The 24,027-nt window shown below is 37.8% G+C and overlaps 1 protein-coding gene across 1 annotated transcript in view; it reads left to right on the top strand.

The window, feature by feature from the left end:
• mfsd2b (MFSD2 lysolipid transporter B, sphingolipid) overlaps window positions 1-24,027 on the top strand; it is a 72,504-nt gene that overhangs the window by 23,218 nt on the left and 25,259 nt on the right. Inside the window, exons 3-6 of the mRNA XM_033991350.2 lie at window positions 3,129-3,254; window positions 5,189-5,313; window positions 17,646-17,769; window positions 22,773-22,851. Of these exons, the coding sequence (XP_033847241.2) occupies window positions 3,129-3,254; window positions 5,189-5,313; window positions 17,646-17,769; window positions 22,773-22,851 (454 nt within the window). The remainder of the gene's footprint in view (window positions 1-3,128; window positions 3,255-5,188; window positions 5,314-17,645; window positions 17,770-22,772; window positions 22,852-24,027) is intronic.

Below are 24,027 nucleotides of genomic sequence, written 5' to 3'. Positions count from 1 at the left end.
ACGCTGTGGGTGATGTGTAGGACTAAACCGTGACTAACAACAGGACCAAACCGAGTCCACATCAGGACAAAACCGGGCTCAAACCAGGACCGAACCAGAACAAATTTGAATGCACGCAGTCTTTCAGTGGGACGGGTATTACATAACATTACCCAATACGTTCTCATTCAATTAGATTTCACAGCCACGCGTTCACTGCCAATCACTGTCAACTCCCCATTACATGAGTATAGTCAAGTCGCCACCATCTGCGTGTCGCCATCTGTGCAATAAATTATGATTTTAGTATCTGAAGTGTGGGTTTTTTCCAACGTTTATTCAAAATTTAGAGTGATTTTTTTCGGTTGAATTGACAAGACATTCAGTGATGTTTGTATAGTTTGTGATTACACTGCAGTTTTGGGTTAGTTTTAGGAGGAAAAGACACTAAAATCACTGCATGTAGTTTATGTTTATGGATTGTTCAGCAGTTACCATGGCGACACAGCGCGCACATTAGCAAACGCATCCGAATAAGCTTTAAAATCTAAAATCGTAAAACTCAAAATGGATTTAAACAACACATTTTCAAGAGCCTGTGATCAGGGGTTTAATTTAACTAATGGAAAAACTGTTGGCTAATGCTAGCTAGCTTGTTTACCGCTATGTTATTTGACGCAAGCTAGCTGATACAGTACAAAATCAGCTTGTTTACTTATCGTAGCTCCAACGAAGTCAGGTTTTTATGAGCAGATCGTGTTAAAACAAGACTCAGATTAAAGTCTAACTTGAGTAGTGAGCTGCAGACAGAGCAGTGCCTCCAGTTAGCTTCACAAACCAGTGGAACGTTGATGACTTCAGCTGCAAAGTGTCAAAACTGAACGTTGTAGCTGTGAAATAGTAAAAATGAGTATATATCTCATGTGTATGTTGATTTTGAAACAGTATTTGAACCATGAGACCCTGTGTAATATCTGTTTAATTTATTTGTGGTCAGTTATACAAGTCTTTATATATTTAATCTGCATTTTATAAACACTGCCTGGCCAAAAAAAAAATTATTAACAGACTTATTTGCTTAGTTAAATCCAGGTGGCGACTTTTTTTTTTAGCCTGGCAGTGTATTTAATCTGCATTTCCAGTATTTACACCAACGTACGTCATGTAACAACCTGGAACCAGCATCTTTTTTTTCATCTTTTGTCTTGGTTAATGTTTGGTCGCACGCTCTTCCTGTACAAATAAAAACATACCGCATCATACTGTTCATTTTAGCAACATTAGCAACGTGAATGAGTGAGCAAAGCGCCATATAAAACTGTGCCCACTGACCTTAATTCTATTTGTCATACTCGTACTGTCTCTCTAATACTCATATAATAAAAATAATCAGAATAATCAGAAATAGACACGTATTTATATATATTTAACCATGAAGTCACCCGTTTGTGTGTCATACGTGAACATTAATCGTTTCGACGCTGAGAAACGCTGTAGAATATGATGTAACAGGATGTGACTAATTGCTGTGTCTTTTAAAACAGCTAAAGAATTATGCAGTAACTGGTGCAGTAACTGATCCACCGGTGTGACAGTATTTTTTTTCCCGTGCTTTTGTTGTTGTTGTTTGCCACTGTTCCTCGTTTTTGGATATTTCAAACGTTGTCGCTGGCTGTACCTGTTTGTCAACGCTCGATCTCGTCTGATTTCAGAAGCTAAGCAGGGATGGGTCTGGTTAGTACTTGGATGGGAGACCTTTGGGAGTACCATGTGTCGTACTGAGGCAACGGAGGGTTGTGTTCTTTGGCAACACACTTCAGATACCTTGTTTAGTGTGAATAGAAGATGAGTAGTAGATGTAGTAGTAGTTGTAGAGGTGGGGGTTTACCTTCAGTCTCCATTCAACCACTGTTTTATGAGCGATTTTTAAACAGCATTTGAAAGAGGTAGTAGTAGTAGAAGAAGTAGTAGTAGTAGTTGGTGATGACTAGAAGTAGTTATTGTAGATGATGAGTAGTAGTAGTAATTGTTGCAGTAGCAATAGTAGTAGCTGATGAGTAGTGGAAGTAGTAGTAGTACTTGTAGATGAGTAGTAGAAGTAGTAGTAGTAGGATTATTATTATTATTATTAGCAGTAGTAGTAGTAGATATAGGATTAGTAGTAGTAGTAGTAGTAGTAGTAGATGAGAAGTAGTTGTAGAATTAGTAGCAGATGTAGGATTAGTAGTAGTAATAGATGAGGAGTAGTTGTAGTAGTAGTAGTAGTAGGATTAGTAGTAGGATTTTTATTAGTAGTAGCAGATGTAGGATTATTAGTAGATGTAAGATTAGTAGTAGTAGATGAGGAGTAGTTGTAGTAGAAGTAGGAGTAGTAGTAATAGTAGGAATTGTAGTAGTAGTAGTAGTAGTAGTAGTAGATCGGCAGCTTCTTTTCATTGTGTCTACCCCAGGGCAGCTGTGGCTACTGTCCATGAGTTTACAATTGATGAAAAGTTGGCACCATTGCCATAGTGATTAACAATTCCACATAAATGTTATCCTCTGAATGGTGAAAAGTACTCAAAATGGCGCCTATAAACAGGAAGTTTAAGGTCCTATGTTATATAAAAATGACTCTTGTGAGTTTTAAACCATGTTATGATGCTGTTACCTGCTCAAAAACAGACCTGGAGTTGTGTTTTGTTTCATTCACACATGTTTGAGTCACTCTGCATCTCCATCTCTAAAGCTCAAAATGCTCTGTTCCACCTTGTGATGTCATGAAGTGGCAGTTTTGAAGTCACCAGTTACTTTTTACCTTTAGTTCAGTAGAGATTGGTAATTCCAGGGCTGAAATCATCAAAAATGATTCTAGCGAAGGTGTAGATGGAGTTTAAAAACACAGTGGAGCACTTCCTGTATCACCACATGATGACATCACAAGGTGGAACAGAGTGTTTTCAGTTTGAGAGAAGAAGACAGCCTAAAAACGCAGAGTTTGTGTGTTAAATATGTGTGAATGAAACACAAAAACACAACTCCAGGTCTGTTTGTGATGAGGAAACAACATTAGAACATAGAGTAGAGTGTTTGAGTAAAGCGACTTTGAGCATCTGGAAAAAGCGTTAAATTAACACTATTATTTTTCCGTCTCTTTTGTTTATTCATAGACCGACTTAAGCCAGAAGTTGACGTTGTGCAGTAAGTTGTGTTTCGCCATTGGAGGAGCTCCCAAAGAAGTCGCTGCCAGTGCCACGGCCTTTTTTCTGCAAATATACCTGCTGGATGTGGCCCAGGTAAACACATAAACATGATGAGTGTCCAATTTGAGTAAATGGGTCAAAAAGGGACAAGTACTAAAAAAATGATGCCTTTCTCTATCTTAATATACAACCCCAATTTCAATGAAGTTAAGACGCTGTGTAAAACTTTAAAAAAAAAAATACAGAATACAATGATTAGCAAATCCTTTTCAACCTATAATGGACTGAATAAAAGAGGAAAAGGACCATCCGGATTTTTATCAGCGCAAAGTCCCTAATTATTTCAGCAAGATGATGCCAAACCACATTCTGCACGTGTTACAACGGCGTGGCTTTGTAGTAAACGAGTGTGGGTACTGCACTGACCTGCCTGCAGTCCAGACCTGTCTCCGATTGAAAATGTGTGGCACAAAATACGACACGGAGACCCTGGACTGCTGAACGACTGAAGCTTTACATTCAGCAAGAACGGGAAAGGATTTCTCCTGCAAAGCTTCAACAATTAGCGTCCTCAGTTCCCAAACGCTTATTGATTGATGTTAAAAGGAAAGGTGATGTAACGCAGTGGTAAACATGCCCCTGTTCCAGCTTTATTGTTTAACGTGTTGCAGGCATCAAATTGAAAATGAGTAAATATTTGCATAAAAACAATAAAGTGTATCAGTTTGAGCATTAAATATCATGTCTTTGTAGTTTATTCAGTTCAATATAGGTTGGAAAGGAATTGCAAATCATTGTATTCTGTATTTTTTCTAAGTTTTAGGGGTTCTATCTGTCTGTCTATCATTTATCTCTCTGTCTGTCTCTTTCTGTCTCTTTGTATCTATCTTTCTGTCTCTCTCTCTCTGTATCTATCTTTGTATTTAAACACTAGAGCTAACAGCATGTGTGCATATGTGCCTTAGCAGAGCGTTATTTATCTCTCTCTCTCTCTCTGTATCTATCTCTCTCTCTTTGTAACTGTCTGTCTGTCTCTCTGTATCTGTCTATCACTCTGTCTCTCTCTCTGCATCTATCTGTCTGTTTGTCTGTCTCTCTATATCTGTCTATCTTTAAACACTGGAGCTAACAGCATGTGTGCGTATGTTTCTTAGCAGAGCGTTGTTTATCTCTCTCTTTGTATCTGTCTATCATTCTGTCTGTCTCTCTCTCTCTCTTTGTATCTATCACTCTGCCCGTCTCTCTCTCTGCATCAATCTGTCTGTCTCTCTCTCTCTGTATCTGTCTGTTATTCTGTCTGTCTCTCTCTCTCTCTTTGTATCTGTCTATCATTCTGTCTGTCTCTCTCTCTCTTTGTATCTGTCTATCATTCTGTCTGTCTCTCTCTCTTTGTATCTGTCTATCATTCTGTCTCTCTCTCTCTCTCTTTGTATCTCTTTGTATCTGTCTATCATTCTGTCTGTCTGTCTCTCTCTCTTTGTATCTGTCTATCATTCTGTCTGTCTCTCTCTCTCTTTGTATCTCTTTGTATCTCTTTGTATCTGTCTATCATTCTGTCTGTCTCTCTCTCTCTCTCTTTGTATCTGTCTGTCATTCTGTCTGTCTCTCTCTTTGTATCTGTCTGTCATTCTATCTCTCTCTCTCTCTCTTTGTATCTGTCTATCACTGTCTGTCTCTCTCTGTATCTATCTGTATTTAAACACTAGAACTAACAGCATGTGTGCGTATCTTTCTTAGCAGAGCGTTGTTTATCTCTCTGTATCTGTCTATCATTCTGTCTGTCTCTCTCTTTGTATCATTCTGTCTGTCTCTCTCTCTCTTTGTATCTGTCTGTCATTCTGTCTGTCTCTCTCTCTCTTTGTATCTGTCTGTCATTCTGTCTGTCTCTCTCTCTCTTTGTATCTGTCTATCATTCTGTCTGTCTCTCTCTCTGTATCTATCTTTGAATTTAAACCCTGGCCTAACAGCACATGTGCGTCCGTTCCTTCCAGAGCGTTGTTTTCATTCCGTGTCGCTCCGTGTTGCAGATCAATGCCTTCCAGGCCTCCATGGTGCTGTTCATTGGGAAAGCCTGGGGCGCGGTCACGGATCCCGTCATCGGATTCTTCATCACCAAAACCGGATGGACCCGGATCGGGAGACTCATGCCCTGGTGAGTGGATTTACGTTCAGTTATTTCACCTTTACGTACAGAAGACACAGGACTCACAGTTGTAATTAAAGTTGTTTTGAGCCCCTTTTCTTTGTCTGAAATGTTCCTCAGTGTGGCATTTATCAGCAGCTATACTCACAGTATGAATGAGTGTTTTTCGAGGGATTTTTTGCGATAAAATTCACTGAACAAATGCAAGATGGAAAAGTTTAATAACATACTGTGGAACAACACCCTCAGTTTTTTGCCAGCTTTAGTTTTTCAAGACTCCAAACTATAAAAAACTCACATCTTTATATAAAGTACAAACGCAGTACAAATATCCACACCACCTGCTTCTCTCCATGTTTTTAAATGTTACGCAGTGTTTTAATAATGAAACGTAATAAAGTAAAAGTAGTAAAGTGCTGTACTCAAGTATACATCTGAGGTATCTGTACTTAACTACAGTTTACAGTGATACTTTTTACTTTTCCTTCTCTACATTTGAGAGCAGTATCTGTACTTTTTACTGCACTACATTTGGAACAGGACTGAAAAGTAAAAGTATTTTTTCTTATTTTTAAGACCTGCTGAAAAGGCTGAGGGTTTATTTTTAACACATTTGTAGTTTGTGCAAATAAAAATATACAGATGCAGAAAAACATCTTGAGAAACCATTGAATAATTGAAATAAAATATATCTTTTGAATGTGAAAAAGTTCTCAAAATGTTCCGTATCCATAGATTTCAGAATGATGAAACATTAAAACTGTTACCATGGCAATTTTTCATCATTCTGAAACCCATGGATACACAAAATTTATTATTTATTTATTATTTTTCCGCATTCAAAAGATATAATATTCTGGGGTTTTTTTTATATTGTTGATCGCTATGGCAATGGTTTTAATGTTTCATCATTCTGAAACCAATGGCTATAAAACATTTTGAGTTTTTTTTCGCTATTCAAAAGATATCTTTTTTTTTTTTTTTTTTTTAATTGTTAATTGCTATGGTAACGGTTCAAATTTTCCATCATTCTAAAAACCAATGACTATAAAACATTTTGAGTATTTTTTCCCATTTTTTAACCATTTGAAATAAAACATATGTTTTTAAAGTGAAAAATAATCAAAATTTTGTATATCCATTGGTTACAGAATGATGAAACGTTACAACCGTTGCCATAGTGATTAACAATTTAAAAAAAACTAAATATGATATGTTTTGAATAGGGGAAAAAATACTCAAAATGTTTTATAATCATTGGGTTTCAGAATGACAAGAATTCTCGAATAAAAATAAATTAAATAAAATTCTAATGGCGACTGACAATAAAAAAAAGAAAAAAAGAAAAAAATATTATAGCTTTTGAATGTGGGAAAAAAATACTCAAAATGTTGCGTATCCCTGTGTTTCAGAATGATGAAACATTAAATACACTGAACGATACGTGACGTCGATGTAAAAAGTCACACAGTGTCACTTTAAAAGAAAACGCATGTGAGTAGATACGACTCCTCACTCCCCGCATCTTATTTATCATTTCCAAACGTTCTGATTGCTCCCGTCGCGTTGTGTTTTGTTGACAGTTCTACATTTTGCTTATGAAACATGTTTGGGTTTGCTGCCACGTTCTCAGACATAACTGTGGTCTAACGCCATCCTGTTAATGTCTCCACAAAAACAAGCATCTCTCTGCAAACTGCGCCTCTCGACCCGCTCCGGGGCTCATCTGGGACTAAGGGAATAAACAAACGCTCATTGTATTTTAATTAGCCCGTCCCCGAGGCCGCCTCTGATGCGCCGCCAGATGAGATTTATGTGGTAGCGTCGTAGCAAAAAAAACGCTTCTGTCTTCTGATGTGGGAATATTTGTACAAGGAAAACCGAGTTCCTGTGTGACAATAATGAAGTTTCACCTGGCCGGCTTCCAGTTTTTGTTATGACAGTTTTTGGAGCGCACTTTGAAGTCTCGTACGGAGGAAATTAGCTATAAATCACGTGTCTTAAGTGTGTACGGCGCGCGTGGGAGAATGTAGGTCGTGTTCACGTGTTGTCGTAGTTTGGGTCGAATGGGACTGCGCGACTATGAGAAGTTTGGAACATTGCCGTAGCGGTTGACAATTTACAAAACAAAATATCACATCTTTGGAAAGCTACTCAAAATGCTGCGTATCCGTTGGTTTCGTTGCCATAGCGATTGACAATTTGAAACTAATTATGATATCTTTTGAATGGTCGTCAAAATGTTGCATACGCTTGGGTTTCAGAATGATGAGAAATTAGAAGCGTTGCCATAGCGATTAACCATTTACAAAACAAAATGTGACATCTTTGGAAAGCTACTCAAAATGCTGCGTATCCGTTGGTTTCGTTGCCATAGCGATTAACACTTTGAAACTAATGATATCTTTCGAAAGGTCGTCAAAATGTTGTGTATCTATGGGTTTCAGGATGTTGAAAAGTAAAAGTTAGGACAGTCACAAGTGCATGTTCTTGAAAAACAAACCGTCCTTTCTCACATTTCACAAAATTTTGTTGTTTTTTTTTAATTTTATTTTTTTTAAGTTTTTGTTTAGTTTTAGGTTTTTTTTTTTCTCTCTTTCTACATTCCTTTATAATACTCTGTCTGTTCTGACTTTTAATTGTGGAACTGTTCTTTTATGCCACAAATGTTGTATACCTTTATTATTATTATTGTTAATAATAATAATAAAAAAAAGTTAGTACAGTTACCATAGCGATTAACAATTTAAAACAAAATATAATATTTTTGCAAAGGGGAAAAAATACTCAAAATTTTGCGTACAGATAGGTATTGGAATGCTGAAAAATTAGGACAGTTACCATAGCGATTATCAATTTGAATTAAAATATACCTTTTGAATGAGGAAAAAAACTCAATTCTTGGGTTTCGGAATGATGAAAAAAGAGGACAGTCACCATAGCGATTAAGAAAATATGTCTTTTGAATGCGGAAAAACTCAATGTTGCGTATCCATGGGTTTCAGAATGATGTAAAATTTTAAGTATTGCCATAGCGATTAACAATTTAAAACAAAATAGTCTTTTCAGTGGGGAAAAAAGATACTCCCAATGTTGCTTGAAAAAAGAGGACAGTCACTGTAGTGGTTAACAATTTGAAACCTAATATGTTGTCTTCTGAATGGAAAAAGGTCCTCAGAGTGTTGCATAACTGTTGGTTTCATAATGATAACAAAAATTTGAACTGTTACCATAGCGATTATCAATTTGAAACCAAATATTATAATTTTAGAATAGTTACTGTAGCGATTAAAAATTTAAAAAAGCCCAAAACATTATCTCTTCTGAATGGGAAAGAACACTCAAAATGTTGCATATTGGTCTCAGAATGATGACAAATTAGACCTGTTACCATAGCGATTAACAATTTGAAACAAAGTATGATATTTTTTTAATCGTCCTCGAGGTAGAACTTCATATCAAAGTGTAAAAATGACATGATTTCTGGTTAATATCTCTGTAATTGGTCTTGAAACAAAAACTGGCACTAAGTTCAACTCCTTTTCACAAATCTGATGAGGCTTGCATCTCCACAAACTTGACTTTTTTTCCCCTAGAATAGAACCTCCTCCTTCTTGTTTCCATGGAAATGTTGCTCAATCGGCTGTAATATTCCACAGTATGTCATAAAACTCATCTGTCGCCTTAAAGAATGTTCTGAAATATGGTTTTAACTTTGCGTTTCCATGGTGTTATGCAGGTGACATGCCTCCTCCAGAATGTTACACACTGTACCTTTACATATACGTGACTTCCTGTAGTTTTGTCCATTTATACAGAACAGAATGTGGAAGCTTGGTTAATGTTTTTCTATTTTTGTTGATTTTTTTTCTATGAAGTAGACATAACTCGTGCTGAGTAATGACTGTTTAAATGTTGCAGTAGGAAGTTGCGTTGGTCTGATTGTCAGTGAGATTACATGGAAAGTTCAGTTTGGGGTCATGTAAAAAACAAAAAAAAATACTTTGGGTGTTAGTCTAAATCACTGTCTTGAGTAAATCCTTTTTCAAGTGAACGCAAATCAGCATTTTTGAAAATTTGCCGCCAGAACAAGAGCTTAAAAGGCCACATTACTGTATTTTCTGATCTATGTTATAATGTTGTTTCCTCATCAAAAATATATGTGGAGTTTTGCGTACTCTTGTTTTTCCTATCCACATCAAACAAGCAGAGATAATCCTTCGTCTAGGTACTCCTGTCTTGACCAAAATGTTACCCCGACAAATTGCAAACAACAGGATAATATAGTCTGCCTTACTTTATCGTTTATCGCGGGGGTTACGTTCTAAAAATAACCCGCAATAAGCGAAATCCACGAAGTATCAGCTTTATTTTTTACAATTATTCTCTGTTTTTGGCTGTAAAACCCCTCACCACACACTTTATACACTTTTCTCACACAGGCGTTAACGTTTTCTCACATTTCTCTCTCGTTTAAACTCTCTCAAAGTTCAAAAAACCTTCGTTTCATCGACATTGTGGGTTTTGTCGGGGAGAAAACACATTGCAAACGTACAGCACTTCAGAGTCACACCGCGATCCAACGTTTATGTAGGGCGCAGAACACAACGCACGTTCATACGCTGTAAAAAAGCATGTAAAATTGCTCTAAAAAACCCGGCGAAACAGCGAAACCGCGAAAGGAGAACCGTGATCTAGCGAGGGACAGCTGTATATTTCATAGGACAGTGTGCAGTGTGGGCCCCCTAAGATGATTTTTACTTAGGACCCAGAATTTGGTGCTACACCCCTGTGACCCTTTCACCAAATCTATGAGTGGTTCCTTGCTTTTTTTTTACACATTGATGCACATGTATATACACCCACCAATGCCAGATACATACAGAACTCTAGATGACGTAATCAGATTAATAGTTCATTCCTTACCGACGCTACGACATTGGAACAAACCATTTTCCCGACGCATGAAAAACCAGATTCCATATTTTCCCGATTACATTACACATAACAGATTGCATGCGAAGTAATGACAAGATTTCTATCAATCTAACATGTCCCTGGACTGTTATGTAATCTTGTGTATTGAAAAGACTAGCGTGACATATTCTCTGATTGCGCACAGTGGGAGGGGCCTAAAGCGCTAACCTGATCATAAAGTGTAGATTATAGACACCAGCTGATGAAACTGGATGCGGTCCAAGTGCGCAGTGACTGAACAGATGCTGATGGATGTGAGAACAGGCTTTATTACCCCCGGGATGACACGGGTTGTGTTTGTAAGTGTGGAAATACTCTGTGGAAATATATTGCTGGTGTTAAAAAGAGATGGTAAATGGTCATGTTTTTATACAGCGCAAATCATCTTCAACTCAACCGCAAGAAAACACAAGAAATAACCTTTGGCCCTGGAATATTTGACCCTACCATCATTGACAATATCACAATAGACACTGTTGAACATTTCAAATATCTTGGACTCGCAATTGATCATAAACTGACTTTTGATCTTCACACTCTGGACATTTCAAAAAGATGCAATCAAAGACTTTCTGTTTTCCGTAAATTAAAAGGACTTCATGTTTCACCACATCTACTGCTTATTCTGAACGCGAGCATCATCCAAACTATCCTACTGTACTGTCCACCATGTTTTCTTATCATGCTCACAGTTAAAAACCCCAATTCTTTCACAAAAATAACCCACCTAGCGGCAAAAATCATTGGTCTCCCTACTCCCAGTCCGTCACGGCTAAACTCTAAAGCCATTACTCGTACAGCACAGACGATAACACAGGACCACACTCACCCGCTGCACCGTTACTTTACTCTACTGCATTTAGGTCGACGATACGGGACTCTCAGATGTAATAAAGCACGTTTAAAAAATAGTTTCATACCTTGTGTCTGTCCAATGTGTGCGATGTGTTTGTGTGGTATTGTATGTAAATGGCGTTTTTTCCCCGTGTGAACATGACTGCGAAGACCATTTTCCCCTTGGAGACGATGAAGTAACTAACTAAAGACACTCAGAGCGGTTTATATCAAGGAACCGCTCACACATTCATACACCAGTGCGCGCAGACACTGGGGGTGAGGTGGGTTAAGTGTCTTGCCCAAGGACACAACGACAGCGTTCATCTGTAGAAGCTGGAATTGCGCCGCTTTCTTATTCTTATCTTTGAATCACTATGTTTACGGATCGTGCTATAGAGATAAACTTGCCTTGAGTCAGTGGATGTTTACGTCAAGAGCAGGATTTGAACCGGCAACCTTTAGATAAATGGGCAAATGCTCTACCAACTGAGCCACTGCAGCATAACATATTGCCGCAGTTCTTGGTAATCAACAAGAAGGCGTGCATGTAATCGAGTATAAATAGCTGCCTTCAAATACTGTAATATGCAAATTAATTATTCCTAAAGCTGTACCATGTAACTTTTCCGGTTTGGCTTCCACCAAAATGGAGATGTCTTTGCTTTTACTAGAATGCACCATAGTATGACATTAAACGGACAAAAACACCTGAAATGAACCTTTGGAGAGCATTTTTGTTTAATATTATAACATAAGGTGATGGAACACATTGACATTACATAAACTTGAAAATCGTTTAGTTTGCGGAGCTTAAAATAGTACAGATTTTTTAAATTCGTCCTTGGCCCATTTGGAAACATTTTCATATTAAAATGTTAGTACTTTTAAAGCGCGGTTTCAGCCTCTGTGTCTGCTCTTTGCACAGTGCTGTTTACATTATTGATCTACACCTCCTTTTAGAACACGTTTATTTATTTCTTGATTGGTTTTGTACATTTTCAAACTTTGAGCAAAATTATCTGCATTAAAAATATGATTATATTTAAATGTCTGTACTCTATGGGCCCTGTGTGTGCTCTATGGGCCCTGTGTGCGCTCTATGGGCCCTGTGTGCGCTCTATGGGCCCTGTGTGCGCTCTATGGGTCCTGTGTGCGCTCTACGGGTCCTGTGTGCGCTCTACGGGCCCTGTGCGCGCTCTACGGGCCCTGTGCGCGCTCTACGGGTCCTGTGCGCGCCTACGGGCCCTGTGTGCGCTCTACGGGCCCCGCGTGCGCTCTATGGGTCTTCTCTATTTGCGGGAGTTGATAGAGCCTTTTCTGTGGCAGCTTGGACTATGGAACAGCGCCCTCTGCCTGTCAGACCCTCTCAGTCTTTAACACAGTGTAAGACTAGACTTAAAACCCACCTCCTCTCCCTGGCATTTAATACTGGCTAGACAGGATATCTTGGTGTTTTATTGTTTTTTCCCTATGTATGGTGTTACCTGTATATTAGCTTTATTTTGTTGATTTTAATGTGAAGCTGAAGCTGTTTTAAATGTGCTATAGAAATAAACTTGAACTGAAATAACACTGAATAGTAATTTTGTCTTTTAAGGTATATTTTTATTCAAATACATCAAAAGGTCATAGTAACGTACACAGATATTCATTCTTGCAGTTCACGTGTTAGTTCCTCTCCACTGTTACTGGTAAGAGCTTATTAACCTGCTCATAAACACTTTGTAGTCCAAATGAAAGACACGGTGACAGTTTTAACCAAACCAAACATTAAACAAAGTATGATCTCTTTTATGACACGTTAGCTGTGGTTATTGTTCAGTGAAAATGGATAAATTAAAGGTGCGCTGGGTGATTTACCACAAGAATTTAGTCTGGTTTTTAATTTAAGATAATTGTTTTAGGTTTTGTTTAACAGTGAATTCCACCTCTAAGTTTTTTATCTTCAAAGCGTGAGAAATATGCTCTTTTACGCAGCTATTTTTATGTTTTTTTTATTTATATATTTTCTTTTTTCTTTTTTTTTTGTTGATTTTTATGTGGTCAGCTGAAGTTGTTTTAAATATGCTATAAAAAATGACTTTAATTGAATAGAACTAGTCGCACACAAAACATTTGCAAATCAAAATGAGTCAAAGTATATTTGCAATTAGTCAAAATATATTCACAGTTTCCAAATATTGTGTATTTCAGATGTCATCTATAGCTAATGTACATGTTAAAATGATTAAATTTTGTGTATTAATCTGGTTTAGAAGTTTTTGGGTTTTTTTTTTTTGTGGTTGAATCTCATGTAACTCAAAACACTGTTATCCTGTCTAGCCAGTATTAAATGCCAGGGAGAAGAGGTGGGTTTTCAGTCTCGTCTTAAAGAGTTAAAAACTGAGAGGATTTGACAGACAGAGGGCGCTGTTCCATAGTCTGGCCACAAGCAAACTAGTCAAAACTACAAAAATCAAATAAAAATTATGAAATCTGGTCAGAAACTTGTTTTTTCAACTTATTTCTGATGCCTTTGCACTCGTCTTGTAGGGACACGCACCTCTCCTGTTCAGTCAGAGGCGGCGGTTCTTCCCCTCTGCTGCCTCTGTGCTTTATCACCTACTTTTGTCAATAAAAAAAACAACAAAAAAAACAAAGAGGAGGAGAGAGAGAAGCGACCCCGATGGTACTAGAAAGGACCGAACCTGTGCCTCCGCTAGGCCCTCGTTCTCCCGCTTTCTCTGTTGTGTTTTGTTTTGTTGTTTACGGACGCGGTGGAGGTCAGAGGTCAGATCCTGTGTGGGTTTTGCCGCTGTCACCTAAATTCCTCTAGTGTTTTTTTTTTTTCTACCTGTGAAGAGTTCAGCAGTTTTATATGAAGAGAATGGGATGACAACAGACCTCTGCTCACTGACTGGACAGTAAAATGATCATGAAGGGGTAGTTTTGCAATTGCCATTTTGGATTTATACAAAATTTGAACATTGCGTGTAATGTCTGTAGTAAAAAATACAAAAATAATCATAAAAATCCTGCCAAAAAAAGCTCAAAATAACAAGTATCTGTATCTGCGCTAGGTAAACAAACTAAAACCTGCATAATAATAGATGTTATAATAGGTGTAACATCACTGGTTTGCCTAAAATGTTTCACAGTATAGCTTTAAGTGTATCGTATCTGCATGGAGACAAGCAGGTGAAGAATATAAGAATACACAATACTAGCTATATATAACTTTTGAATATTGCGTATAATTTCTAGAAAACAATATATACAAAAATAATAATAAAAAGGCTGAAAAAAAGCTCAAATTGACAAGTAACATTTCTGGTTTGCCTCAAATGTTTCACAGTATGGCTTTAACAGTATCTATTTGCATGGAGACAAGCAGGTGAAGCCAAAAGTCAACAGGTTACAGGTCAGAACTGTGGAGAGGCAACCCTGCTCACAATAAGAATGCACAATACTAACTATATACAACATTTGAATATTGTAGATAATGTCTAGAATAAAAAATACAAAAATAATAATAAAAAAGGCTGCAAAAAAGGTCAAATTAACAAGTAACAAGCCAAAAGTCAACAGGTTACAGGTCAGATCTGTGGAGAGGCAGCCCCAATCACAATAAGAATGCACGTATTTTTGAGCAGTACTAATACAAGGCTTGCTAGTAATTGGCTCTTTGCACAGCAGCGCCTGCAATCTCACTATTAGCGTCACCACTTCCTGTCCAATTGTATCTCCGTGAGGTTTTTGCAGAGTTTGCCGCTAAAATGAATAAATATTTAAAGATGAGACAGTGGACAGGGAACTGCGGGTGGATATCACTGAGGACATGTTAAACACAACACAAATACAACAAATACTTCACTGGAGAACACTTCTATGTTTAGAAAGGGGCATGTTTGTGTCTCAATGCTAACGCTAATGCTAATTTTACTAACACCACAAACAAAAAGAAGTATTCTGCATTTAAAAATAACCGGGCAGTCTTTATTTTAATTAATTTGAATGTTAATAGGTTGTTTATTTTATGTTTTCAGATTTTAATAAATGTGACTGTTAGCTTTGAGACACAGTGAGCTAGCTAGTGTGCGAATTTGTCTCAATGCTAGTGCTAATGCTAATTTTGAGGCATAATAAGTATTAAAACAACACAAAGTGAAGTATTATATGTGTAAAAATAATCGGGTAGTTTTTATTTGAATTAATTTGACTTTTGATAGGTTGTTTATTTTATGTATGTTATCGAGTAGTCTTTATTTGAATTAATTTTAATATGTTGTTTATTTTATGTTTAAGTAACACAGTGAGCTAGCTAGCATGCACATGTGTCTCAGTGATAACACTAATGCTAATTTTGACGCATAATAAATATTAAAACACAAACTGAAGCATTCTACATATGTAAAAATAATCGGGTAGTCTTTATTTTAATGGATTTGACTTTTAGATTGTTTATTTTATGTTTAAGTGACACAGTGAGCTAGCTAGCGTGCACATGTGTCTCAATGCTAACGCTAATGCTAATTTTGAGGCATAATAAATATTAAAACGCCACAAACTGAAGTATTATATGTGTAAAAATTATCGGGTAGTCTTTATTTTAATTAATTTGACTTTTAATAGGTTGTTTATTTTATGTTTAAGTGACTTTGCGACACAGTTAGCTAGCTAGCGTGTAGCTGTGCCCAGAGCCTATTCAATAAATGCAGGATAGACAGTCTTAATGCCATACTGTGGGCAAAAAAAAACAGTTACTTCCTGTATCTCCTCTTCTGAATAACCTTTTCCTGTCTTGAGCTGTTTTCTCACTATAAATAATACATGCCCCATATAACTCCCAGTCTATGGAAAACACAAGCCAGCAGATTCCCTTCCTGCTGCGTTAGAGTTTTATCCATATTCATGTGTCGTCCGCAGATGCCTAAGTCCTCGCATCTTCTAAACGCGATGTGGGTTTTTGTGGTATTTCCGTTTTTAAGTGTTTTAAGATTCCTATCATTTAGCAGGCTTCTTAAACACACCGTAATCTGAGTAAATGAGGGGCTCGGAAAACACCAATGCTCCAGTTATGTAACAAACCTACAATTTGGGATCATTTTTCTGATCCATGTAGTGCTACGTCGTAAACATGAAGATTAAGAGCATCCAGGGTTTTAGTACTAATAATACAGACTGCGTTTTCAACATATATACTTTTGTACACAAACAAGGTCAAGTACATTTAACGTTTTGGCGCCAGTGTTGGTGCGTTTCACTTCGATGGATGATTTTACGGTGTATTTTTTAAGTAGGGTTGGGAATAGCGCTGTCTCTCACTATCGATATACTGTATTTTCCGGACTATACGTCGCTCCAGTGTATAAGTCGCACCAGCAAAAGAAATGCGTAATAATGAAGAAAAAAATATATAAGTCGCTGTAATGTAGCTAGTCCATCACACGGGCCTATCTTTGAGGCTAGCAGAAAGAAAGACATTACACAAAGAAGTGAATTGTTGGAAATTTTACCTTACCCATGATGTCTGCCATCTTAGGTGTTCCGGCCAAATGAGTCCCCGGGGAGCCAGAGCACCTTAAGAAGGCTCCGGGGCAGACTACTGTGTGCTAACAAGGAGGGGTGTCAAATATTTAACATTTTTGGTGTATCTAATTTGTGCTCACCGTTAAATAAAATAATTCAATTAATTAATAAATAAATTAAACGTAACACTCTATTTTAACAACCAACTTGGTCTGCATTGGGCAAATTGTCTCAGCTCTGCTCTGTTCCTCAGTGAACCGCTAAGGTTGCTATCTAGACGATTACAGTCACTCTGGACTATAAGTCGCTTTTTTTGGGGGAATTTATTTTACAAAATCTGAGACCAAGAACAGACATTTTATCTTTAAAGGCAAATTAAAATAAAAAACAATAAAATATATAATAGACTGAATATCAGTACATCAGGCTAACGTAACACATTTATATTTATTCAGCGACATGAAGCACAGACAGAACTGAACACGTGTCTGGTTTGTTAACGTAAGATATTAACAGTTAATTGGATAAATAAAGCAGAAAAAACAAGCAACAAGTTTAGTCTGGATCTCAAAATCTCTAAATCCATTGAATTCTTCATCCTCGGTGTCGCTTCTGAACTACTCCATCAACTCTGGAGGAAGATGAACCGCCGTTTCCTCTTCCTCACAAATCTAGAGCGCCCTCATGTGGTCATCAGTGTGACAATAACAAAAATGTGGAATTATATATTTTAATAATTTCACATATAAGTCGCATCCCCGGGCAAACTGTGAAAAAAGTGCGACTTATACTCCAGAAAATACGGTAATACACAACGCACGGATTACTGACAATATTAAGATAGGTTTTGTTTGTATTGTTGTGTATTTTAACAGGTCGCTCATGAAAAAGAGTGTCTAAGTGCTCTCCCGGTATAAGTAAAGATAAATTTAATGAAATGAATGAAATCTGAACATGTTTTAATACAAAAAACCTCAAAAACTATGAGTAAACTTAACATTTCTGTCTCTCTTTTCCAGGATGATCGGCTGCACTCCATTCCTAATAATCGCTTACTTCTACCTCTGGTTCGTCCCTCCGTTCCTTAACTACCGGTTTATCTGGTATCTGGGCTTCTACTGCCTCTACCAGACCCTGATCACCGTAAGTACAAAACCATGTCCTTTTTCCTTATGCATGCTATACGTCCAAACCGCTGCACGCTCGAGTAAAATGATGCGAGAAGGCTTTGCGTGCGGCGGCCGAGTGGGAATTTCAAGTGATTCTCTCGAGAAAGAAAACGTAAAGCTGCATCGTGGTCCTAACTTGACGTGTTACGTAATGGCACTAAAGGACGCAAGGTTGTGAATGCAGTTATCCAGATGCAGCAAATCCAGAATGATATTGAGCTGTATTATTTTATACATATGTCCTCTGTCGCCCGGTCAAAGCTCGGTCAAACGGGATCGTCTAATCCAGGGGTGTCAAACGTATTTTCACCGGGGGCCACATTAACAAAATAGCTGCCTTCAAAGGGCCGGATGTAAAATAAATCTAACTACTTTTTTAACTTGTTAATGAACTGTTTCTATATTTATTACTTGTTCAAGTTACAAATATTGCCTATGCATTAGCCTCAATGTAAAAATGTGGCTGTGTAACTGCTTATCCCCTGATAAAATGACATTTTAAGACCATCATACCTTTTAGTTTACCCTGTCGAGGGCCACTTGAAATGATGTGGAGGGCCACATTTGGTCCCCGGGCCTTGAGTTTGACATATGTGGTCTAATCAGATCTGGTTTTGCATTGACACGTGTGAAACGAATGAGCTCATTGGTCACCTGTGATTTACAAATACAATCAAATTTATTAGATTAACATAGTTTTGTTCTTCGCTCATTGACTCTGCAGAAATCCGCCATGTTTTTCAGCTCGTTGTGATATTTTTTCCTTTATTATCTCCAATATGAATGTGTGTACCTGATTGGCTAATCCACCTGTCAATCACGCCCGGGGAGATTCACTGGTGAACACACACACTCTCTGTAAAAGTAGTGAAGAAGTGTGTGTATCTGGATCCCAGGAGACAATTATGGGGGAAAACTGCCAACTGTGTCACACCAGCTCTCAACAGCAACTAGAATGAATTTAGTTTGATTTGTTAGACTTTTTTTAGTGCAGTCATAGGAGTAGTAGGAGTAGTAGGAGTAGTAGGAGTGGTAGGAGTGGTAGGAGTATTATTATTAGTAGTAGTTGTAGTGGTTGTTGTTGTAGTAGTATTTGTAGTGGTAGTAGTTCTGTTGTTAGTAGTAGTAGTGGTACTAGTCGTAGTAGTAGCTGTAGCAGTAGTAGTAGTTGTCGTCACTGTAGTGGCAGTAGTCGTAGCAGTAGTAGTAGTTGTTGTAGTGATTAGTAGCCGTAGTAGTTTCTTTTTTATTTTATAATTTGCTTCCTGATTATACAGTGTTTCTCAAACTGTGGTACACGAGCTCCTTCGTTTCAGTTCAGTTTGTGGGTTTGTCTAATTCAAAGTATATTTCATCCATTTTTTTTTTATACTTTCTTATTTAAAACCACAGTGTAAATGATGTCGTCCACTTTTAGACCTGGTTTAGTCCTGGATCAGTCCTGGTTTAGTTCTGTTATAGACCTGTCTTAGCTCTGTTGTGACTTGAAAAGCCAAATCTTTTCTTTGGTGATACTTGAAAGGTTTTAGAGTCAATGATCCATAGAACACCATCCATCATCTCCTCCACTGTGCTCGTCTCCATGGAGATGTTATATCTTCGCCCACAATGTTCCACAGTATGCCATTAATCACAATCTATCATGATGCATCTATCCAATTACAGCTTTTTGTATTATAATACTTTGTAAAACATGGATTCTTACAGTGGCTGAGGCTGCCTCTTCGGAAATCTGACTTGTAACTTGACCTGATAGTGTCATCTGTTTGTATCGATGTGGAGATGGATGTTTAATGCTATACTGTGGGATATTCCAGGCAAAGCTACGGGGACATTGGTTATAGGTTTACACTAGTTTAGATGCATATAGTTTAACCCTATAGCGTCGGATGCTATCGCCGCCGATGGACTTGTCGACTTTCCATTACCGTAACTCCGCAACCAATTTCGTTATCGTGGAAATTCAAACGCCGTCTCAAGGGAAAGGCTTGAGACTGAGACTTTTTTTTCCTTTTTTAGCCATAAAAATCATGTTAAAGAAAGTATCAGCGTGTACTTTTGCCTTTTTTTTCACACAACTACCTCTGTTTTACACATCTGTCCATCCGTATTTTTCCTTTGACGCATCGAATAACTGACTGGAAGAATCCCGACGGCACCTGCTCTCTGATTGGTCGTTTTCGAGGGACGACGTAAGCGCATTACCGTAATGTCAGTAAAATATTTAAAGAGCCCCATGCCTCTGCTTTGAGACGCCGTTTGAATTTACATGAAGCACAATCGGTCGCGGAGTTACAGTAATGGAAAGTCCAAAACCGCGAGACTATCGGCGGCGTTAGCATCCGCCGCTAAAGGGTTAATGTAGTCTTGCTTTAGCCGCCAGCTCTAGATTAGCTTAGCGGTTTTGTTTAGTTCCTTTTAACCTGTTAGCCTTGTTTAGCCCTAGTATACGTTTGTTTTAAAGTTAATTAAATAGTTATGTAGTCATTATACTGTTGGGGTGACAAGAGTTGATAGTTTGTTCAGTGATCTTGAAGGTTCACGGTTCGAATCCCGCTCTTGACGTAAACATCATTCGAGGCGTTTACAGGTTGGCGGTGCAAATCCAGCTCCCACAGATGTATACTGTCATTGTGTCCTTGGGCAAGACACTTAACCCTCCTCGCTGTGGTGTAGGAGTGTGTTTTTCCTCGATGTAAAGCACTTTGAGTGTCTTGAAACTGGAAAAATCGCTATATAAAAATGTTTAGTCCTCGTCTAATTCTTGCCTCTACGTCAAAACACAAATATTACAGCTCGTCATCGCATAGTTCTTATTTTTGTCACGTTGCTTTGCTCTAAACCTCTTTCGCCGCACGCTTGGACTACGCTTTGACCAGTCATTCTCACTCCTCAATAAGTATACAGTGCGTTCTGCCAGTAACCTCTGTCGCTAAATGTTGGTTACCACTTATAGCTCATTGTCTGCTGTTTGTATGAAGCGACTGGGATCAACCAGATGTTGGGCTGGGTACAGTTTAAAGGGACCAGTACAGTACAGAAAATACAGAGAATCGATACTAAAACTAAGATAGAAACTTATTTGGGTCAGAACATGCACAGAACAGAAATGAACAACTGGACAACTGAGGGATTACACAGATATAAGGCCATATACCATTATATAAAAGTGTTTTTAATTATCTTTGGAGTATCGGAATTAGTATTGAGCATGGAATCTGTTCCTTAGTATTGAAATCAAGTTTGAAATTTTAGTATCGTGACAATACTATAAGGTCGCACTAGTACCGATGCAATTGTAACGAAAAACTAGTACGTTTTGATAATAAAAACTAAGATAAAACTAGTTCTTCTTGATAAGTTTTGATGTCTTTGGGGTTTTGGGACAGCGCTATAGCAGCTGTTATGTGTAAAACTATTCACAGGTTTATAAATGTTGGAAAAAGTAGGACGGTTGCCATGGCGATTAGCAATTTAAAACTAAATATTTTCCTTTTTGAATGGGAAAAAGTTCTCAAAATGCTGCTGAAACCCAGGAATGGTGTACAATGGAATTTGTTCACCTTTTTATGTAGGTATGTAGTTCTAGATTATCAATAATTTGGGTATAGGTACTGAAAAATACTAGTACCGAAAACGGGTACAATTCAAGTACTGGTACCTAAAAACGTCTGAAAGGTGCTAGTGTTGTCTCGATACTAAAATGTCAGACTTGATTTTGATCTTAAGGAACAGACTCGATACGCAATTGAGATTCGGATACCACGATGATGATAAAAACACTTTCTTTAGACAATACAATGTGATTTTCAACATTAAATGGTAGTATTTTCTTTTATATTCCCATGTGGCCTTATATCTGTGTAATCCCTCAGTTGTCCATGGGTGTTTACTCGTCTATTTGTCTTATACTTGTTCTGATGCAGCTCAAGGTGTTTCTAAAGCTTCAGGAAAGGTTCATTTCTGTCCTGTGAATGTGTACTTGCTCAAATAAGTATCTAATTTCGATATAAGTTTAAATATTTGTATGTAATTTTTGATACTTTTCCCCTAGCCTGATCTACCGTAAAACAAATTGAGTCTATCTGGTTTTCCAATCTTTTTTTTTTCTTTTTTCGAACCAAGGTTTAGTTTGTTTTCGTTCCTGAGAGTATACAAGTTTGAACTGCTCACTAGCGCCTCATAGTGGTCACATGATGTTGTCGTGTCCAATCATCTCATTTAAACAGGCTTTGGCGCTGTCTTCCAGTATTCCAGCAGTCCGACTTCTTCAGGACAGTATCCCAGGCGTGTGAGAGTACAAAGGGACTATAAACCGGGATGAGGGGGCCTTTTTAGTCTCACACACCTGGGATACTGTCCTGAAGAAGTCGGACTGCGGATGGCGCTGTCGTCCTGCCTTCGCATGCAGGAAGACGGCGCTAAAACCTTTTAAAATCAACTGAACGGACACGTCACAACAGCATCGCGGGACGACTCCAAGAAAGAGCGTTAATGAGCAGCAGCGAGAAACTGTCCAAATAAAAAAACTATTAAAACAAATCGTGAATAGCTTTTGTCAGCTAGTTTAAGCCAATCACTGGGTAAATTAATGCACATACAGGCATTTTCTGGTAAACAATTGCACGCTAAAATGGCCTCTTAAATAACATGTGTGTATAGTTTTCATGGTCAGTGTATTTTTGTCATGGTGTTTGGCCACAGGCTGCAGTAGTAAATTACAAAGTGAGGGCGGATATGGTCTATTCTCTGGGATAGGTGGTGAGGAGAGAGACAGGGAGCTGAGGTTAGCATGAATGGCTCGGAAAGTGCAGAGATTGCTGTTTGATAGATATATATAAACATGCTATAGCTGTGTTTCCCCCAGTGTCGGGCGGATTAGAGGCACCCGGGAGCTTTGTACGTGTGCGTGTGACTGTCAGAAATAAAAATATACCTCAAGTAAAGTCAATCTCATGTTTTTTTTTTCTTTTCCAGTGTTTCCATGTGCCTTATTCGGCTCTCACCATGTTCCTGAGCACAGAACAGAAGGAAAGAGACTCAGCCACTGCCTACAGTAAGAACTATACTACACTATATGTGATAAAAGTAAAAGTACGACGCTTTGGAGTAGAGTTAAGTAGCTAAATATTGTGCGTAAGAGTGTGTCGCTTCAGAATAGTCCTACTCAAAGGCGTTCTACCTGATTTTTGCCATTTTAAAACATGAAAAACAAACAGAACTAGTCAATTTTAAACAGTTTGCAGTGGTTCAGATGCATTATGAACATCCTAATGATTCACCACAATGAGTTTATAAGCACTTTACTCAACTTTCAGAGACCGAAGCTGAGTTCTGCCATCACGGTAACGCTAACAACAACTAGCATGGCGTATTTTGACCTTAAGAGCTGCTTATATAATACATCGGTACAAATTATGCTCAAATACACGACAAAAGGTTAAGTTTTTTTTTTTGTTTTTTTTTTAAAGCTAATCTAAAGACCTTTTTATTTAGAAAAGCTTGTTGCTCTTTGTTGATGTTTTTAGCATTTAGCAGTTTAGTATTGGTTTAAAGTTCCTGGTTTATTGTAGCGCTCTGAGATTCTATGGAATGAAGAGTGCATTATAAATAAAATGTATTATTATTATTAAGTACATGCTCCGTACTCAGTAGAAGTACATAGTAGTAGTTTACTCCAGAATATAAGAGCAGGCCTCTCCCATTTCACGCTACAGCTGCCCTATCCAATATAAGCTTCAGGGTAGTAATGGTAGATCGATATAAATATCAATATATAGATACTGACTGAGGTAAAAAAGGGCAATACTTAAAGCTGCCATCTGTAAGTTTATCTGATTTGTTTTTTCACTAATAGATGGAAGATGTGAAACCTGTTCTCCCCTCTTCCCTCGCCTCACCTGCGCTTTTTTTCAGACTCTTTTGTGCTCTCTGATTTTCTTCTGTCAGACCAAACGTGGACAGCCTCTAGTGGTGAAGTGTGAGAATACAACAGGGGCGGGTCTGCCAATCTAATTACACATAGTAGCTTTAAAAACTCTCAAAACGCTATTTAAATACATTGTTTATATTAGTTTATCTACATATTCAGTGGTCCCTCGTTTATCGCGGGGGTCACATTCTAAAAATAGTCGAAATCCGCAAAGTATCAGCTTTATTTTTTACAATTATCATTATGTTTTGCAGCTGTAAAACCCCTCACCACACACTTTATACAGTTTTCTCAGACCGG

This window comes from Periophthalmus magnuspinnatus, chromosome 24 (assembly GCF_009829125.3).
Source record: "Periophthalmus magnuspinnatus isolate fPerMag1 chromosome 24, fPerMag1.2.pri, whole genome shotgun sequence".
In the NCBI taxonomy this organism is placed as follows: domain Eukaryota; kingdom Metazoa; phylum Chordata; class Actinopteri; order Gobiiformes; family Gobiidae; genus Periophthalmus; species Periophthalmus magnuspinnatus.
This window is presented reverse-complemented; position numbering and strand designations above follow the sequence as displayed.